Raw genomic sequence first — 20,177 nt, forward strand, 5'->3', positions numbered from 1 at the left:
TCTGACCAAAATATTCTCCTGATTTTATTCCTAAATTATCATTTCTGCATTACTGAAATTAATTTGAATGAAAGATATAATAGCATAACACCTAAGCACCAACACAAAGGTGAGAAAATATAATAGTTTCATCTCATCGTATCAGATCTAGTTTTCACGTAACTGTTTCATGAAAGCCTGTTATGATGCAAAATAGTTTAGAGATAATTAAATCAGAATTAAGCTCCTAACACAATGTCTTACATTTACTAAGCCAGTGTTCTTCCTTGTTCTTTTAAATTTAAAAAAAAAAAAAAAAACAACTAAAAAGAGGTACATCTTCAATGAGTACATACATTTTAGATATATTTGATTTACTCAATTTGTTTTAAGTTGAAGACTGAAAAGGAATCTTTGACAAAACTGTCATCTTTAAAATACGGTGATATTTCATTTTCTGCTTTCTACACTATTTAGAATGTCTGGAACTAAAATACTTCCACCAGCCACTGTATCCAATTTTTCAGAGTGTCACTTCCTAGCAAATCTATTTAAGCAAAACAAAGTGTCAGAAAACAGAAAACACAATATAAAATTATTTCTATACGTCTTTGCAGGATTACTTGCATTCAAGCACACAAAACAGCAAAAACACATTAAAATCTTAAAGTCAAATTTAGCAAACTCTTATGAATCCATAAATCAAGTACTCTTACAACTAGTTTCCAAATGGCTAGAATTAACACACTGTTTCTTTGACCAAGCTGACTTTTTCTGTTCAGAAATCATAATTGACACAATCCAATCAAACAATAATCAAAATGTTGTTTTAATATAATATTATTATATTTATAATTTATATTTATATATTTATAATATAATTATAATTATATAATACTCCAGGTCATTAAATCATTAAACCTAGCTCTCCACTTGAACAACAGTAAAATGTAAAATAATCTTTTCTAACTCTCTCTTCTACAAGTTTGGTTAGTATACTCCCCCCCCACATCATCATCTGATGACCTGCAAGGTGAAACCAAATTGCTGCAGTTTTCCACTGATGGATATACACGTTAGCATGCAAACTGAAAGGAGAACAGACATTATGTGAAATATGAATAAAATCCGTAAGCTGACATGAACAATAAAAATTAAGATTTTTACCTAGGACTCCGGTTACACTTTACAGAAAGAGAAAAAAAAGCAAGCATTAAAAAAATATTTCTTTTTATCTACTTCACTCTGAAAGTAATGCCTCCTATTTATTTCCATGGAAAGTGCTACAGATACAAAGAGCACAATAACACGATTAAATAGAGCAAATTCTGAGCTACAAAACTCTGCTTTTCAAAAGAGTCACCACTATTAGCTATGCATTTTCTCCAGCAATGAACAGCTCACATTCTACGCTTGTAACAATCTGCACCGGTAGAGGTAACCCATCATCACCTCTGACAGTGACTGTTGTCCCTGTTGAAATGCATCACCCACCTCCTCACCGTGCTTGCATCTACTGCTTTGTCCCCATAAATGTTCAGCAAGCATCAATGAATACCAGTGGGTGCAATTCATTTCCACATTTTCGCTTCATCCACACTTCCATGTCAGATGCCATTTTGTCAGACTGCCCCTCTGCCGCCATCTGTCGCATGGCATCAAAATGTAATGGAATACTGGTGGGAAAGTTCAGTTTCTACTCCCATGCCATCAACATCTGCCTCTGACATCATGGGCCACCATCATAAAATAGTAGGCATTACTTTCAGAGCCATCCTCATTGAATTAATTTTAAGTTCTAGATGTCAAGAGCTTTTACAGACAATAGTCCGCAGGATGCTTTCAGTTATAAAAAGTCAGTAAATATTCTTTTTCATTTGATGAATTTTTTTATGCAAGATTTTGATTTCTCCATTTTGCACATTTACGTGTAGAATTATGTAAGACTGCAGCAACAACCACTGCTTTAGAAAGCATGTCATATTACAGGAAAGCCAGTACTTCTTTCTGTGTACAATTCAAATCTCAATTCCCTGATGGCCCGTTAACACCAAATATGTCACCTTTTAACACTGCAGAATCAATACACTGGATTGTCATGGTACCCTGATGGGCCACTGAGCTTCTGTATACATTTATTAGACAAAGATTTTATATTACTTCAGAGAAGAAATGTGTCAAGTTAAAATCAATTTCCAGCTTCTTCCTAAGCACAAAATAGTCTTAGATACATAAAAGATTTTTTTCCAAGTTACTTTCAGTCAAGTGCAGGAACTACACAATGAAGGTCAAAGTAATTTAGACATCTTCTTCTGAGGCAGGACACTTGTATGCGCATACTGTTACAAATCCCATCCCTCATTTTCAAGGTATCTTCTTTGTTTTGGCAGCTCTTTCTCATTGAGATCATCACTCACCAGGGCCTTGTTGAGACCTCGCTTCACAAAAGTATAAGAAGAATACAAATATGAAATAACATAAATATTCTAGTATAATGAAACTGTAACATTCAAAAGCTTAGATACACAAAGCTCTTCTAAAGGTTAGTTTATCTCACAAGACTATTTAAGCGTTGGTGCAATTAAAAGGAAGTGTAATGCTATAGCTATAAACTGATGAAAAGTACAGCAATAATAGCAGAGTGGCACAATCCTAGGCTGCAACAAATGAGAACAACCCCAAATGCTGAAATCATAGACACAGAAACAAAGGAAGAAAATTTTCTTGCCTTTAGAAAGACTCAGGTAATCAGACAGTTCCAGCTAGATATCCTCACCTCCACTACCAACCCTTAAATGAGGTCTGGGAAGGTGTGGATCCTGGCTCCACCCCTTCTGGTCACTCAGGTGTATTGCATGCACCTGAACTGCCCTGGGCAGGCCCTGCCTTCCCACCAGGCACTGAATCACTGTTTCAGGTCATTCAGGACTTAGTATTTCCACTACAGAAAGTTCATAACAATTTCGTACATTTTTAAAATGCATCTGTAGCACACCCCGAAGAAGTCAAGAAGATGCTGAGCTCTGTGTCAAGACAACTTGAAAACCAAACAAAACCATCAGTAATTTTCTCATAATTAATTCTTCAAAAATATTTTTAGAATCCAAGACAGTAAGTATTATTTCTCCATTGCCTTGTGGAGATGGAACAATCAATACTAGCCAATGCAATTTCCACAGTATGTTTAGCAGAGAAAGCAACTGAACAACAAAACCAAAAAAAAAAAAAAAAAAAACCAACAAAAAACTCTGAGTTGTGTTCAGCTAACATAATAAATGATACCCTTCTTCTTTAATCTCTGGATTTCAAAACCACGTCTGCTTTTTTTGCTTTTTTCTTTTCAAATCTTGCACGTCCAAAATCACAGACAGAAAAATGTACTCCATGCTTCAGTATATAGAATTTAAGATTTGAGCTTGATCACTCCAGTAATTCACTAAAAATGGGTAAGGTGTTGTTCTACAAAACTGCTGCCTGCATGCAAAGAAGCCCACATTATAGCCTAGACTTCCAAAAATCTTTTGCAAGCCTGTATTGTTAAAGAAATACAGAACTGCATCATATACAGCTTCGTATCAGTTCAGTTTTTTGATGCACCATTAATTCAATTAAAATTAATTAAAATTAATTAAATTATTAAAATAATTAAAATTAAAGAAACACATAAGTTGAAGTTGATTTATGAGTTATCAAACTAACCAGCTAAAGTATTAATACCAAATTTAGTTTCCATTTTCATCTTTTGTGATTTTCATGATTTTTCTATATTTGTAACTACCTACATAGAAAATTATATATAAGCTATTTTTCTCTCAATCATAAAGTGATAACTTTAGGAAATATAGAATAGTATATAGAAAATTGTATCTATATACAAAATTATATAGAAGCTATTTTCCTCTCAATAATAATTTGAGAACTCTAGGATTGAAAATAAATAAGCAATTTATTGTATTCCAAAAAATATAAGAAAGAAAAAGAAACAGTATGTTTCCTTAAAATACACTAAATACTTAAATCCATAAAATAAATGTTTACAAATCCAAACAAAAATCAGAATTATCTCCATTCAAAGGCAAATAGACAACACAGATTAGCATCTAAAAATAAGTGATAAAACAGAATTAAAACTGGATTGCTAAAAGTTTCAGTTTTCTATTAATTGAATACAGTCTCTTTTAGACTACAGCAAATGACTGCTTTAAAAACATTATTCTTCAATACTTTTCACTCCTGTGACATAAATATATGTGAAAAAAATAGTATTATCAATATTGAAGTTGCTGTAACCTCTTGCAGAGAAACAATTGTATGTAAAACCTTTAAAATGACCTAAGGTAGTAGTACATGCAGTGTTTCTCACAAATACTGGCAAACTACATACTTTGTTTCCACTCCTTTTTTTTATTTCAACTAAAACATGTAGCATCTCATGATATTTTCACTTATACCTACATTAAATACAAAGATAGAATGATTTTCAACTCCTTTCCAACATAAACTAAATAGAGGGGATTATCAGCAGGCCATCTCATTAATGCATTAGCAAATTTATCAATGAAAAAAGCTGGTTCAAATGAGGCAACACTGCCATTTTACCCTGTGAAATCAATGCATTCCACCTCAGAAGTTGTTATCAGACATACACTGCTCTCCTTTCCTATCAATCAAAGAAATCCAGAACAAATAAAGAAAAATAGGGAAAAAAGATGGAGAGAAGAAAGGAAGGGAGGAAGGAAAACACTGAATATTGTTTTTACATGCTGCAGTAAAAAATAAAAATTTCAAACAGTCTTGCCGATCCCCTTCTGAATAGCGAGCTTTAGCTTTAACTAGTCATGCAAACAGTATGATGGGGATGGGAAAAAGAAAGGAAAAAAACACAGGAAGACTCCTGAGAACACGGATCCCCATGTTTTGCCCCTTGTGAAGCCTTCTGTACAGTAGATTTTCATTATTGCCACTTCCTCTGGTTGCTTTAATATTTTCTATGACGTCTCTTACTAACTTACTGGTGTCTCTCAGTAGACACTACTGTGCTTAGTTTTAAGTCTCAGGGGAGCTAGGATACTTTTGTCGATTAGAAATAAGCAAGTTGCTTAATTAACACACCCTTTTCATTAATGCTTTAAACCTAAGCTGACAAAGAATCTTTGTTGCAAACCACAAACAAAGAAAGGAGTACTAATTAACATCCTGATGTTTCTAAAGGGATAGTGTCTTTCAGCACTCAAGGGATTCTTTGAACTCTGTAGAGAATCTCCAGTACTTTGCTAGACCCCTTTGAATTTTATAGCTATCCCACTCAGAAAAAATAAACAAAACAAAGAAAAAGGCAAAAAAAATAAACAAACAAAAAAAAAAACACCAATAAAAACCACAAAGTCTAAAGATTTTGGACACTTTTCCCATTTATATTTAAGCTTGCATAAAATCAGAGGTTCAAAAAATCTTCAGATCAGACTACAATACAACAGATTATTTTTTTTTATAACTTTTGACAACATATTCAAACATACGTTCAAAATCAAGGCTGGAGAACTGTTTCCACTTCCAGCTTGAATACATCAGATCTGGATGGGCTTATAGGATCTAATTAAATGCTTGCAATATAATTCAAACTCATATGCAAACCACTGCGATCTACATACTAGTCATTACATGAGAGCTAAATTAACACAGCTGGCAAGATAAAAGGTAATGCCTTGCACTAGGCAGTGACTGCCTATCAGCAAGGCATACAGAAAACTCTGTTCTACAGCCACAAACATTTCATCTCTTTGTTCATTCAGAAGTACTTTGTGCATTGTATTGCATGAACATTTTCTTAAAATCAACTGGCCAAACTAAAGGTAACAGGCAAGGGAATCTAACTGATGTGAGTTTGAATTGAGGGTTTCTGATGCAAGACGAAGAGTTGCTTTCCCTGAGACAGCTAGAAGCAATCTTTGCTTAAGCTGTCCAACTTACTGTCCTCTCAAATTACTTCCACACTTGGAAGAGCAACACTTTTTAGGAGGCAGCTGAAAACTGTTGCAGTTTACAGCCTGGTATATTAAGGCAAAAGAGCACTGATTCTTCAGCACTCAGGCTGCAACTTGCACTGATTCAGTAACTGCTGTGTGAGCAATCATATAGCACAGAAATGGCAAAGGGACAGATAGCCATGGGTAGCGTCATAAAGTCTGACATTCATCAGATCTCTAACACTGAGCAGGTATAAAGTAGCTGTCAATTTATTGTGTCTGGAGGAAGTAGAAGAGTATTACACTATTTTAATATCCGTTATACCCGGCTGTATTTAGCCATTTCTAAATTTCACACAGAGTCCAACAGAATGACAACAGAAGTTCTGGAACTTGCTAGAGCTAGGGCTCAAAGTATCAGCCTTTCAAACTTCCTTCATCTCTCTTCCATCCTATCTTGGTAGTATCATATTTCCTTAATCTGCTCTATTTGCTTACACATTTATTTATAAACTAGCCAGAAAATTGAGAAACATCCTTTTTCCCTATATTCTATGAGATTAAACTTATGTACTTCCTTGTTCAGAACACACATTCATTTTCAGATGCTAATTTCAAGTTTTTTGTCATAACGTTAAGGATTTATTCTTTATGATTTAGTCAGGTCTAAAGTTCTACGTGTCCATCTATCATCCATAACTAAAACCAGACAAAAACTACTGTCACAAAGAAATGAGAACCAAATAACTCTGCACCCCAAAAATTGGTATGTACTCAATAACGGACCAGAACTTTAGAATAGAATAGAATAGAATAGAATAGAATAGAATAGAATAGAATAGAATAGAATAGAATAGAATAGAATAGAATAGAATCACAAGGTTGGAAAGGGCATATAAGATTATCCAGTCCAATCGTCTGACTAATAATTTGGACTTATAACTTATATTACAAAAGAGAATAAAGAGATTTGTAAAGATTTTTTAATATATATTTATTTATAATTCTTCAATGAAAAAATAAGTACATATATTTATGTACTCATTCTCTTCTAGGACTAGCATTTTGGTGAAACTGTTGATAATTTCAATGATGGTGTTTCAATTCATTGTTTCTAGACACAAAATTCCAACATCTTCCGCTGTGCGCATCAGAATAAACTCTAAAGAAATATAATATTAACAATACTGTCAATTATACTCAAGCATGGAATATCCAGAGATCCAAAACTATACTGAAATCCACTGATCCAAAGATTTCACAGTTTCTTGTTTCATGATTCATTGAAAAGCATATGAATAAACAAGCAAATAGAAATGAATTGGGACAAGCTCTGGAACTCTAACAGGCAGCTGGGCTTCAGCCAGGAGACTGCACTTGCCTTTTTATACTCCCAAAGAAACAGCTCCAGCATACTGAACTGCTTTTCCATCTAACAAAAAGAGGCAATTTTTACATCCCCAGACTGAAAAATTTGAATTAATCTCAGGTCCAATAAGGCAAATTCCTTAAAATCTAATCCTTATTTAAGGTAGTTTCCCAGATTATTTTTTTTTTTTTTTTTTAATGTTGTAAAATGCATTCTATTAGGTAGAAAATATTCACCGTGAGATTTCCTGGAAGAAAATTGTCTCCCCATGGGTTACAGTGAGACTGAGTGGTACAGCCCTCTGGAGTAAATATTTCTTCTTCCAAGTATTTTTTTTCTTTTCAGTGCTCTCATTCAAACAATTAACACGATCTGGTCTAGCCCGTAGGAGTTATCTTTAGAGGCACTAATCATTCATTGTTTCTCACTGACAATAGTGTCTTTACTCATCAACCTGAAAATTTTAACACTTTGGCAGAACACGTTTCATACAGTTTTTTGTGACATACAATTTAAATTTATTTTCTATTTCCTAATTATCTGACTTTTACTCTGAATTTTACCTTATACTCAAAAAAATTACAACAAAATTAAAAAGAAAAAAAAAAAAAAAAGACACAAGTAAATGATACCAATAAGGAAAAGAACAAAAAGAACATTTTTTTCTCTCTCAAAACAGTATTTATTTTGGGCTTTGAATCTCTCCTAGTGGCTGGCCATTTTAATTTAACTCCACTCCCTGATTTGCAAATATTCCATTATAATAAAACTAAACAGGTTGTGCAATCAAATGGAATAAAAGTAATCTATGTAAACACTGATAGAAGCATAAGAAAAAGAAAGTGAAAAAGATAAATAACATTGAAAATGTTCATTATGAAAAACATGAGAAAGTCTTTGGGTATTTTATCGTAAAGATAAAGTAGGGATTTTTCTTGTTTCTTTGAACAAATCATATATGCGTTATTTCAATAAGTAATGAAATACAAACTCAAAAGTTCAGCTCTGTAAAAAAAAATACAGAACAAATTATTACAGTAGTTTTCATTTTTGTATATCAAACTGAAGCTATTTTTCAGGAGCCATTATATTAGCGGAACTTGAAAAATTAAGTATATTCAATGAGAATTTTTCCATTGTTGATCAAAAAAATTAAAGCCAGATTTTTCCACAGGAGTTGGTTTGTTGTTTTTCCTATTTCTTTTCATTTTCATGTTTAATTTTCATGCACACATGAATTAAGACCTCATTTTGCCAAAGGTTTCAACCCAATAGCAAGCTCATGATAAGTAAACCAATATGCTGATCACACAAGTATATACCTACAAGACTGCAGTCTCAATATGGCATTGCTCTTTATCTTAAAAAATTCTTTTCCTTCGTTTCTTTGAGCAGCTTTTTTAAAGTTGTTTCAGACACATTTTTTCTGCTACTGCCATTTTCTGCTTCAAAGAGTTTTAAAGGATAACAAAGGCAGATGATGGAGTGAACAACAAAACAAGAATGGTGGGGGAATAAAATGGTATAACTCTCTTGTTCCTCTTTTCTCTATCAGTAAAAGACTGAAGAAATTGCAAATTCATTAAGATACCTCCCTAAAACCAATCAAAAGGTTGCGAAGGGTAGGGGTGAAAAAATAATATAAAAATATTATTTCTTCTCCAGAAGTGAGAACAGAGTGAGAAAACTCATAAGTCATGGTTAAAAAAATAATAAATCATTAATCATTCCACTACACAATGTCAAACAAAAAGGAAAGACTTGCACTAACTGTGATAATAGCAATGATGTGTCTGCCTTCTCAGGAAGAAACTAGAATTGCTACAGCTAATTTACTCCACTCCTGCTTTCCTAACTTCAGGAAGAAGAGCAGAATAATATGGATATATTTAATTAGCAAGTTTAGACAACTAAATTAACAGCTGATATACAAACTGCACTGTCAGCTATCCTCTACAGTAATATTCCTCCTGACTTAGTATTTCAAGAGACAAAAGCCCTCAAGGTAATTCGTAAAAAAAAAATAATAATAAAATAAAATAAAATAAAATAAAATAAAGTTGCATTGGCAGGAAAAAGTAAGTCTAAAGCAATAAAGTAATAAAAATAGATTGTATAGAACCAGTAAGCATTCTGGACTGCAAAATCAGGCCAATCTCTATGATTGCCAAACCTGGCAAAAGATCAATGCTTCTCTGTATCTGATTTACAGGTAGGCCTACGATGCAGCGCCTGGTGTGACTGGATTGTGCAGATAATGGAACAAGTTTGCTTCAAGCAATAACAAACTGGTTATCTAAGCTTGGTTGTGTGCCTTTGCAATAACCCAGGAGTCAGATACTTTTATTGAATATTTTTTTGAATTCCATATTATTCTTAATACCTATAACAACTTGATATTTTGAATATTCCTGTTTATGGTATGACTACATTACCAATGCCTTCAGCATCTGGTAATGGTCTCTACGTCTGGTAAGTATTTCTCAGAATCACAAAATCACCACACAACTCTCCAACCTATCCAGGTCTCATTGAATGGCAGCACAGCCTTCAGGTTTGTCAGCTACTCCTCCCAGCTTCATATCATCAGCAAACTTGCTGAGAGTGTACTCTAATTTAGTGTCCTTCCGTCTATTGTGGTGCTCAACACTGCCTACAGTGCTCAAGGTTAGACCACAGCAGCACAGAGCAGAGTGGGACAATCTCCCTCCTTGCCCAGCTGACAGTGCTAGGCCTGATGCAACCCAGTTGGCCCAGTTAATTGCCAGTGCATGCCACTGACTCATATTAAACTTGCCATCAACCCAAACCTCCAGATCCCTTTCTCCTAATCTGTACATATATCCATCTAGAAGCTCAAGCAAAATAACTTGAGATACACTGATAAATCAGAAAGAATCCAGAGGACAGCCACCATAAAAAGTCCATGAAACATTAACCAGCTTTCCGGCTGCTAGCTTATTCAAAAATATCAAAAGGACTAATAACATTTTCCGGAATGTTATAAAAGGATAAAAACCTTTTTTTTCCATTTGCATTAAGATAAGTCAAAATGAAACCACTTGAGGCCTTGCTTCAACATTACCATTTCAACAGATTTGATTTCAGTAGTCACCACCTTCTTCAAACCATGCTCATTGACTTCCTAATTTCTCTCCTGCCTGCTGAGTTCTCTGTAACTCTCAATTTCATTTCTCTCAGTCAAATGTTTCTGTAAAAAGTTTCTTCTGTTTTTTTAAGTACTTCAAGCATATAAAAATAAGTGGAGGTGTCCTCCAGAGAAGGCTTGAGCAGTTACGGACAAAGGTGAAGGACTCTTTACCAGCACAAAGAATCACAGTAGTACCAAAGCTTTTAGGAAAAACAAACAAAACAAAAAACAACAACAACAACAAAACCACTTTCATAGTAACTGTAAAATATTTCTACCTGGGTAAGCAGCGAACGCTCCTTTTTGAATGATTTTAAAAATGTTACATACTTAATACAGATAAGTATGAAATCCCTTCTAACACTATCTTTTTATCTCTACCACAAGGTCTGCAACCTTTGCTAAGACAAAAATATCCAGCAAGTAATGTGCTGTACCTGTCAGAGTCACTCTAATTCCACAATCAGAGCATGTATGAAGTTTTTCACAGAAAAAGTTTTGCAAAAAATTTTCATTACCTTCAGTTAAGTTAACGAAAAAGTGGAGCTAAAACAATGTAGAGGAGACCTTTATTAAGGAAATCAAACATAAAAAGCCAACATTCAGCATTTTCTTAATATTATCTGTTTCACTAGCTTCTTCCTCTTCATTTTAGGTAGTGTCAATATAAACAGAAAGGATATTTGTTTCTCCTCACTTGTGATTTCCTTTAAGTTATTGGTTTAACAGGCAAACCTCTCATAGGTAATAATTATAGCCTAAAAGAGAACAGTCCAACTATGCATTTTTTTCTTTATTACCCTTTCAATATAGATGTCCATTTACTCTACCAGCCCTATGATTTGCTGCAGTGACCAATATAGTTTTCAGCCAGCCATTTTGCTTCATAACATGCCATTTAAGAATACACCCCCTCAAAAAAGCAGTTCTTTCCACAGCCCTCCTGTGTGAAGTATAACTAGACTATTACTTTTACACTTAGTTTATTGCAATGACTTAAAATTAATATTAATTAGCCTCCAAAGGCAGGCATTGCAATCATCAGAACAATGCTACAACACACAATTTCTCACAACCGTTAAAACAGTGACCAGCTAGCATAGTACTCAGCTAAAACCTCATCACTTATTTCATTTTCTTCAGACCAATTTCTACATCAAAGATCACTTTGAAATTTCTACCTAGGATGAGAAGGATGCAGTTCTAGGCTATAAGGTTATTGTCCCTTGTTCTTACCAATTGGTTATCCTTACTCTTTCCCATCGGAGGTACACAATCCCTCACATCTGTCAGAAGAACCATGTATGCAACTAACTCTTAACCCAGTCCTGTCAAATGGTTTTGTTTAAATATATATATATATATTTTTTTTTAAGTGTTTCAGCTAAACTGAAACTGCTTGTCAGAATGCATCTTAAATATCATTTATCTTTAAATTTGGGAATTAGAAGCTTCTGTTTACAATGACAAGCAATGATAATCAATTTATGCTTCCCAAATGATTCCCCAGGCTCTCTTAATGTTCAAGAACTGAAAAAAAGAACATTTGAAGGTAAACAACCTTTTTCTTCTCTACTAGATCAAATATTCATGTTACAAAATACCATGCTGCCTTCTAAAGTTAGCTTCATCAAAGGTTGTGGAGAGCATCCTGACATATTAAGAAATCATCATGCTGGCTGTCTAGAACAGTGTAGAGTATGCTTTAGCCTTTTCTTTATCATATTTCTGTATGATTGTAACATTTTTCTCTGTTATCCAGAAGCCTTCAGGAACTCAGTTATAAAAGATTATATCACAAAGTTTGATATGATTTGACATTTGATGTCAAAATGAAATAGCTATTTACAAATGTTTTTCAATATAACATTGCAACTACTAGCACTGAGTATGTTAGAAAAAAATACACTAGTTAATCCAAATAGAAAAAAAAAGAATAAAAAGAAAGATTTTGCTAATTTTCTTTTGCTTAATTTTCTCTGCATTCATGTATCATTTAAATAGGTGCAGCAAGATGGCTTCTGGTCAACATTAATATTTCCACCATCTTCATAATTCAGCCAACATTAGGATCTGAGACAGATTCATCATTCTGTATCTTGTGCTCTGCACTGCCTCGCGACACAAGTTAAACAGTGCTGATAAGACACTAAAAACACCTTGGGCTGATGCTGAGCAGGGCTTGCACAGCAATTAAACTGTTTCTTTTCCCACTCTGCCAGAAAGCAGTTTGGGGGTGAGCAAGAAATTGGAATGTGGCAAAGAAAGGATAGTTAAACCAAACTAACCAATGGGATACTATTTTCCATATTGCATGACAGTGTACTTGGCACTAAAAGTTTAAAGAAAATTAGGTAGGAAGGGAGTATGTTTCTGGCTATGTCTTTGTTTTCCTAAGTGACCACTATGCATGATGAGCTCCTGTTTTTCAGGAAGTGGATGGGCTGTTGCTTGCCAATGGACAGTAGTGAAGGAACTCCATATTTTGTTTTGCTTGAGTGAGCAATGTTTCCCCCAACTTTAAACTCTTTTTATCTTGATCCACAGGTCTTTGCATTCCATTTTCTCCCCTTACTGTGAGAGAAGGGAGTGAGTAACTGTGGGGATGTTTGGCTGTTGTCTGATGTCAGTCCATATACTTGCTAAAAGTCACTGTTTTTAAAATCTTACGTAATTCGCACGACAGTATTGTCATGTAACCTTCATCCTTCATATCCAGAAAATACCTTGGTTTCCCAATATTTATTTTTTAAGACTAGTAGCTCCTACAATGCATTAGAGTTCTGTTCTTGTTAAGCGATTGTATTTTAGTATCTTTAATTCATAATTCTAGAAAGTAGAAAACCTCTCAGATTCCAAACAATCTGAAATACATTACTACATATTTTCCAAAAGAGAAGGAATGAAGTAATAAATCTGTGCTCATATCACTACTGCAGTTGCTATACAGCAGCCATCTTCCCAGATTTTTGAGCATGACTTATAAATATACAAAAGTTTGTCCTGTTTGAAGCAAAAGTGATTTCAAAACATATTCTAATGAACTATATGAAAAGCTAGTAGCTCATACACACTTGATACATATTTTTAGAAGCATTGCCAGCTGTTTTGATCAGTCCCAAACTCTTAAGTAGCTAATAAAGACTGATACCAAAAATATTTGAACATGAGCAACATGGGTCTTGGAATGGAATGCCACAGTAGTCTCGCTGGCCTGTTTAATGTAGCTAAAATAAACCATATTTAATGTATTTCTTTTTTGAGCTACATGTCATAGAATCATAGAACCGCCAAGGTTGGAAAAGATCTCCAAGGTCATCTAGTCCAGATATCTACCTATCACCAATATAATCTCACTAAACCATGTCCCTTAAACACATCTAAGCATTTCCTGAACACCTCCAGGGACGGCGACTCAATCACCTCCATGGGCAGCCCATTACAGCACTGGACTCCTCTTTCAGAGAAGATATTTTTCCTAACATTCAACCTGAACCTCCTCTGGCACAACTTGAGGCCATTCTTTCTATCCTATCACTACTTACAAGGGAGAAGAAGCCAACCCCCACCTCGCCACAGCCTCCTTTCACGTTGTTGTAGAGAGCAATAAGGTCTCCCCCAAGCCTCCTCTTTCTGACTAAACAATCCCAGTTGCCTCAGCCACTCCTTGTAAGATTTGTAATATGTTAAGTGATATTTAAATAACACTTTGATTCTAAGCAGCTATTTGTCACATAATTTTCAATTTATTTTGGGTACTGATAACTCTCAAACTTGGCCACATACATGTATTTTTTTTTTCTCCTAATATGAATACTATTCCTCCAGCCATCTGGTAATTATCTGAGTGTGAAAGAATGATATTTTAGTGCATTCTTTTAGACTTAAAAAATGACTTAATCCTTCTTTCCTTAGCAATTCATGTGTGCATCAAACTGTGATGTTAACAGTTGTAGTACTTTGTTCACTGATACTAGTTAATTCAGAGCTTTCACATCTGCATCAGCCCATTTTAATGAGAATTCTCAGAATGAAGAAGTTAACAAAACTTCTCCAGAGTTCCTACTGTTACCCCCAATGAATTTTTATTAATTTGTTGCAATGGAAAATTCCGATCTTCCTTCAAGAAATGAACAAGAACTTTTCAGAATTTTACAATGTCAGAACTTCCTGAGATTCACCCACTACAGTGAACTAGTGCTTGCTATAAAAGTTAGTTACACTCTAGTCAGGAAAATTCACAATTTGTGGAAGCCACAACCATCTTGAGTTAACATATTTCCTAAAAGGAACTTGAATTCCTATCTAACTGCATGGGTTTTGGTTTTAGTGTTAGGTGAGGGAATGTTTCATCTACAGTCAGGAGCCATCAGAGGAGATATCTCATTCAGCATTCTGAACCTAGCCATCCTTTTCTGGACAGCAAGAGAGATGTGATAACTGGTCTTGCAAAGAACAGGAACAGTCATATGAACTGAGATAGGCTAATCAAATCCATTTTTGCAGGCTGGATATCAGGAAAAATTTCTTCTCAGGAAGAGTGGTAAAGCATTAGAACAGGCTGCCCATAAAAGTCGAGGAATCATGTAGATGTGGCACTTAGGAAGACAGAATCATAGAATCATTAATGTTGGAAAGACCACTAAGACCATCTACTCCAACCATCAACCCATGCCTGTGACTGCTCTAGACCGTGTCACTCAGTTCTACATCTATCCCTTTCTTGAAGACCTTCAGAGACAGTGACTCCATCACTTCCCTGAGCAGCTTGTTCCAATGCCTTATCACTCTAAGAAGAAATCTTTCCTACTATCAAATCCGAACCTCCCATGGCGCAAATTGAAGGCACTTGTCATATCACTGTTACCTGGGAGAAGAGGTCAATCTCCATGTCATTACAACCTACTCTCAGGCAGTTGTAGAGAGAGATGGTCTCCCCTGAGCCTTCTCTTCTCCAGAACAAGCAATCCCAGCTCCCTCAGACATTCCTCATAAAACTTGTGTTTAGTGGGCACATTGGTGATGGATTGACAGTAACAAAATAAAATTCTAATCTGGTATTGTAGGACAGGATACTACACAGAACACATAACAAAGATTACCCTCAAGTAGACATCATCAGAGGATAAATGCTGAAACTGCAATGAGTAATATACTGACTTCTCTGTCATTCTCTGGAAACATGATAACTTAAGGAGACTCTGCTGACATTTGTAAATCCTTATCACAGATACTGAATTAGTTATTCTCCTCTACTGAACTTTGCCTATTGGGATTATGGGAGAAGAATGGGATACTCCTCAGTATATCACAGTGAATTTCAATCACTTCCGAAAGTCAGTAGATAGATGCTTGCATAAGGTACTTAGTCCCAGATCACTTTCACAGTAGATGAATGAAATGGTTATACAGTTACAGGACTTGCCAGAATCACTCCATCTATAGGACACTGAGATTGTGCTACAAGCAACAAATGAAAAGCAGTGATCAGTCATTGCATATAATCCACAGCAGAATTTGTAGTTCTGTATTCTATACTCTGGCAGGTTCTCTTTCCTAAAAATAAAACAAAGTTAATTTTTTTAAAAAGGGATTGTGAATGGCATAAACATGTTGGTTCTGCAGACCACTGCATACCTGCAAAAATCACTTCTATAAAATATTATTGTATCAATGTTGTTAACTACAGCCATAAAAACACTAATGCTGCAAACCCTTTCTAGTTCCCATTCTCTCTTCTGAAACATTTCTCATGTCTCTTTTTTTAGTCTACAATAATTTAAATTCTGTTTTCATATCAATATTTTTATTTACAATAAAAGTTTTAAAATATTTTAATATTTAAAAAAAGAAATCGTGTTAAAAGTTAAAAAGATGTAGGATACAATATGTATATAGATAGGTAAATCTATAAAATCATACAATAATAAACTGATACTGCACTTGAACATGTACAGATTTTTTTCTGAAATCTCAACAGTTTCAGTTGAAGGATTATAGAAAAACAAATGCAGACTAGTTCACATGTATATGCAAGTGCTCAATTCCAAAAGTAACTAAATACGTCAGCTAATGAAAAAAATATCTAGAGCTGCATATTTTTAATCTTTTATTCATTTTTCTTTGAAATAATTAAATGATTGTAATGATTTATTTAATGATTAGTCTAAGTATACTTACTTATAATCATATTTAATATCAATAATTATTAATAATGTAAAAGGCATTAAAATGTAACATTACAGCATCATAATTTTCTAAGTAAACAGAATGAATCAAACTATCAGAACTGGCAAATAAGCATTTTCAATTAGCAATTGATAAAATACACAAGTTACTGAAAAAACAGACTTTTCAGTTGTTGAAAATAATAACTAATGTTCAGGTAAACCTGAGCACAATCAATATATTCAAAATAATAAATTTAGGCACTGTAAACATCATGTTTACCAGAATATGCAGGATTGTGCCTCTTTTTCATTTTTATATCAAGTCTTTCACATTAAATCTGTTTCCATTTGGTTTTAAAAATGGGAAATGGAAATACTAAAGAACAGATACACAGATATATTTCAAACTATATTCTGTTCCAGATCAGACAGAGGTATGGAAAACCTTTTTCTAACCACTTTGACAGTTGTCTTTTTTTTTTTTTTTTAAATCTCTTTACAGATCAGCCCACTAACCTGAACAACAGAATCAGCTATATTTCAGCTACTCATTTCTCCCCAAATAGTTCTTTTGCTAGAGGAGAAGTCAAGCCTGCACTAGAGCAATAACTTGGAGACAGGTACTACTAAATCATATGAATCTTCCCCAAAATCCCCTAAATCAAGGACTAATAATGTAGCAGTGATAAAACTTCTAACTACGTGTTCAGTCTGGCTCCTTCTCTGTTTTACTGTTTTATAGATGAAAAACCAAGTGGTGGCTTACAATTTTTTTTATGAGATTGGCTGTGATGTTAGAGGAATCAATTGCAGGAATTAGCTGCCCATTTTATAAAATGATTTGTATCAGTCTGAGATTTATAGACCTCTAGAAATACATAGACTATGTCCAAAAAGTTTGTGAAAGCTGACCAGTAAGAGATTTACTTACATAATATACCCATTTATGTGTGAAAAATATCTAGATGTACCTGTATTAGAAGAAATAATGACAAATAACTTTAAATCTGCTTACTTAAAGTCCATGTCATCCAAATGTTGTGTTGTGTTGGTATGGAGAGTAAATCTACAGATAACATGTCATGTATAAGCAGTCATAGTAACTACGTACTGATCTCCTATACAACCAATTCATGGAATAAGACAGTTACAGCATTTGCTGTAAAAACTCAGGGTACTGAGTTGCATCTCATTGTAGCCAATACATAACTCTGTGAAGACCTCTCTGTCACAGCATCCTACTCTTCACAAAAATATATTCAATTGCCTCCCACATAGCTCTCATCTGCAGCTAGGCAGACATTTATCAAGGACATAAGAGTCTGTATTAGTTGGATGGACTCCCACTGAGCCATTTCTGTTACAATTCCCAGTACACCTCTATCTCCCTTTTCAGACAGCCACTGTATTCCTGTGTGCAAATATTTCCAAGTTTTTCTTTTTCCCTTGGGTAAATGGGTATTCTTGTCATTTTCTCAGTTGAATCTCCTTGATCTAGCCCATGATTTCTTCTATCTCAAAACTGTCAGTTGTTGCTCAGAAAAGAGCGAATAGAACATGACTTTGAATTTACAGGCACAGGCTTTGGAAACATAATTTCAGAACACTATCATTTTTCTGTTTTCAAAATGAAAACTTCACGCACTAGAGCAATTGTGTTCCTGTTTTCACCTTATTTCCTATTTCTACAAATTATGCATTTTAAGGATAAAGAAAGATCAATGAGATAAGCTGGTTTTATAAAGTCACAACATAAGAAACACTGCAGAAATTCTAACAAAACACTGTATTACCATAAAGCCAAGATAGTTTGTTTTTATCAGACAATTTTTATCACAAATTACGTTGCAAACAATCAGTGTTCATCTTACGCAAAGTAATTTTGTTTCCTTGAACTTCTCTAAATTATCTTAACAATTTTACTTTTTATTTTTAACTTTTGGTGTATAAGCATTGCTGAATATTTCTTTCCCATTCTTGTTCACTTTTTTCTTACTGAAGAGGTTCAATTTTAGAACATTTTCAAACTTCTTTCATATTCTTCAGCATTAACATTATGATTAAAGAAGAAACACTGTATTACCAAATTAGATGTTGCTACAAAACAACAAAAAACCAACAACACATTTATATACAACTTCAAAGCAAACTTCATGATATAAAATTAAACTACCCGGCATTGATTGTAAGACTTCAAATCATATTTGCTGAACAGAAGACAAAACATAAAACAGTTGTTGCTCATACATGTTTAGTTTTTCCTAACTTTCTAGTATCTCAGTTTGCACTTTATTTGCTAGACTTGAAAATAGAAACAGCCAAAGCCATGAGCATTATTTATGAAATCTAAGAAATACACAAGACTTCTTTTTTTTCCTTAATTAGCTCTGATGTTTATTCACTATAAGGAGAGATTAGCATAAGGAAGACAAAGCTATGCATCAGAACCCTCTGCAAATGCTTTGCAGGTAACAGTAGCAAAACCTCCAGAAATACCTCCAGATGAACTCACAGCCTCTTATATCAGGACAGCACTACATGATTGCTATCAATTCCATCACAGTCACTACTTATTCAAAACAACTAAAGTAAAGAGTTAATTACCATACCACCATAAATGCCACTTAGCCATGCTGCAAAAGTCAAAAGGTACAGAAATAACTAAAAATATCTTTTTGTAGGTCTGCACAGTCATTTATACAGACGAAATATAACACACTTAGACAAATTGTAACAGACATCTGAAAATCTCAGTACGTATGGAATCTCATCCAAGTTTAGTAATCAGAAGACATCTAAGCTGGTCATCTTACTTGATCACAGGGGACAATACCTACCTAACAAGGATGGAGTAGCTTAATTTTGGAAAGTACATACATCTCATTTTTTGAAGTGACCGTACGTATGTAACTTGCACTAGATGACAACCAAGCTAGGGTGGTCTGAAGGCAAATGTGATAACAATTTTTTAATTTTTTAATTTTTTTAATTTTTTAAAAATGTGATTCTTCAATAGATTTGTATTTGTACCTCATTCTTACCTTAAGAACTAATGTAGACATAGGAATTTAACAGCAGTTATATTATGTCAATCAGAATACGCTCATCCAAAGGAGTTAACATAATTCTTATCTGGTGAACTGAATTTTTTTCAGGGAGTACACAATTAAAATAGTACATGAAACAACTGAAAACTTTACCACCATATCATCCATGTGCAGGAAATATTATATTAGTGCAAAACAAGACTGTTATGCCATAATATTAGGCTTGAAAATTAACTATATTTTAATAAAATAAATGTAGCTTGCTCCAAAAGTAATGCCTCCTATTTATTTTCATGGAAACTACATCAGATACAAAGAGCACAATAACACTGTTTGATAGAGAAAATTCTCAGCTACAAAACACTATTTTTAACAGTCACTGCCATTATCTACACATTAGTTCAGCAGTGAGTAAGAGCCTGCATGCTCTGCTCACAAAAATCTGCACCAACAGAGGTGACACACTGTATCACAGCTGCTATGATGGTGTAATTG

At 34.1% G+C, this 20,177-nt stretch overlaps 1 protein-coding gene across 3 annotated transcripts in view; it reads right to left on the reverse strand.

The window, feature by feature from the left end:
• Nucleotides 1–20,177, reverse strand: part of PCDH7 (protocadherin 7) — a 263,878-nt gene that overhangs the window by 220,484 nt on the left and 23,217 nt on the right. Inside the window, exon 2 of one of the 3 annotated variants that reach the window (XM_085223344.1) lies at nt 895–2,417. The exons of the other annotated variants lie outside the window; for them this stretch is intronic. Within the exon in view, the coding sequence (XP_085079470.1) occupies nt 2,322–2,417 (96 nt within the window). The 3' untranslated portion in view covers nt 895–2,321. Of the gene's footprint in view, nt 1–894; nt 2,418–20,177 lie in introns of those variants that run through there. 3 annotated transcript variants of the gene reach the window in all.

The sequence above is a fragment of the Meleagris gallopavo genome, chromosome 4 (genome assembly GCF_905368555.1).
Source record: "Meleagris gallopavo chromosome 4, MGAL_WU_HG_1.1, whole genome shotgun sequence".
Taxonomy (NCBI): domain Eukaryota; kingdom Metazoa; phylum Chordata; class Aves; order Galliformes; family Phasianidae; genus Meleagris; species Meleagris gallopavo.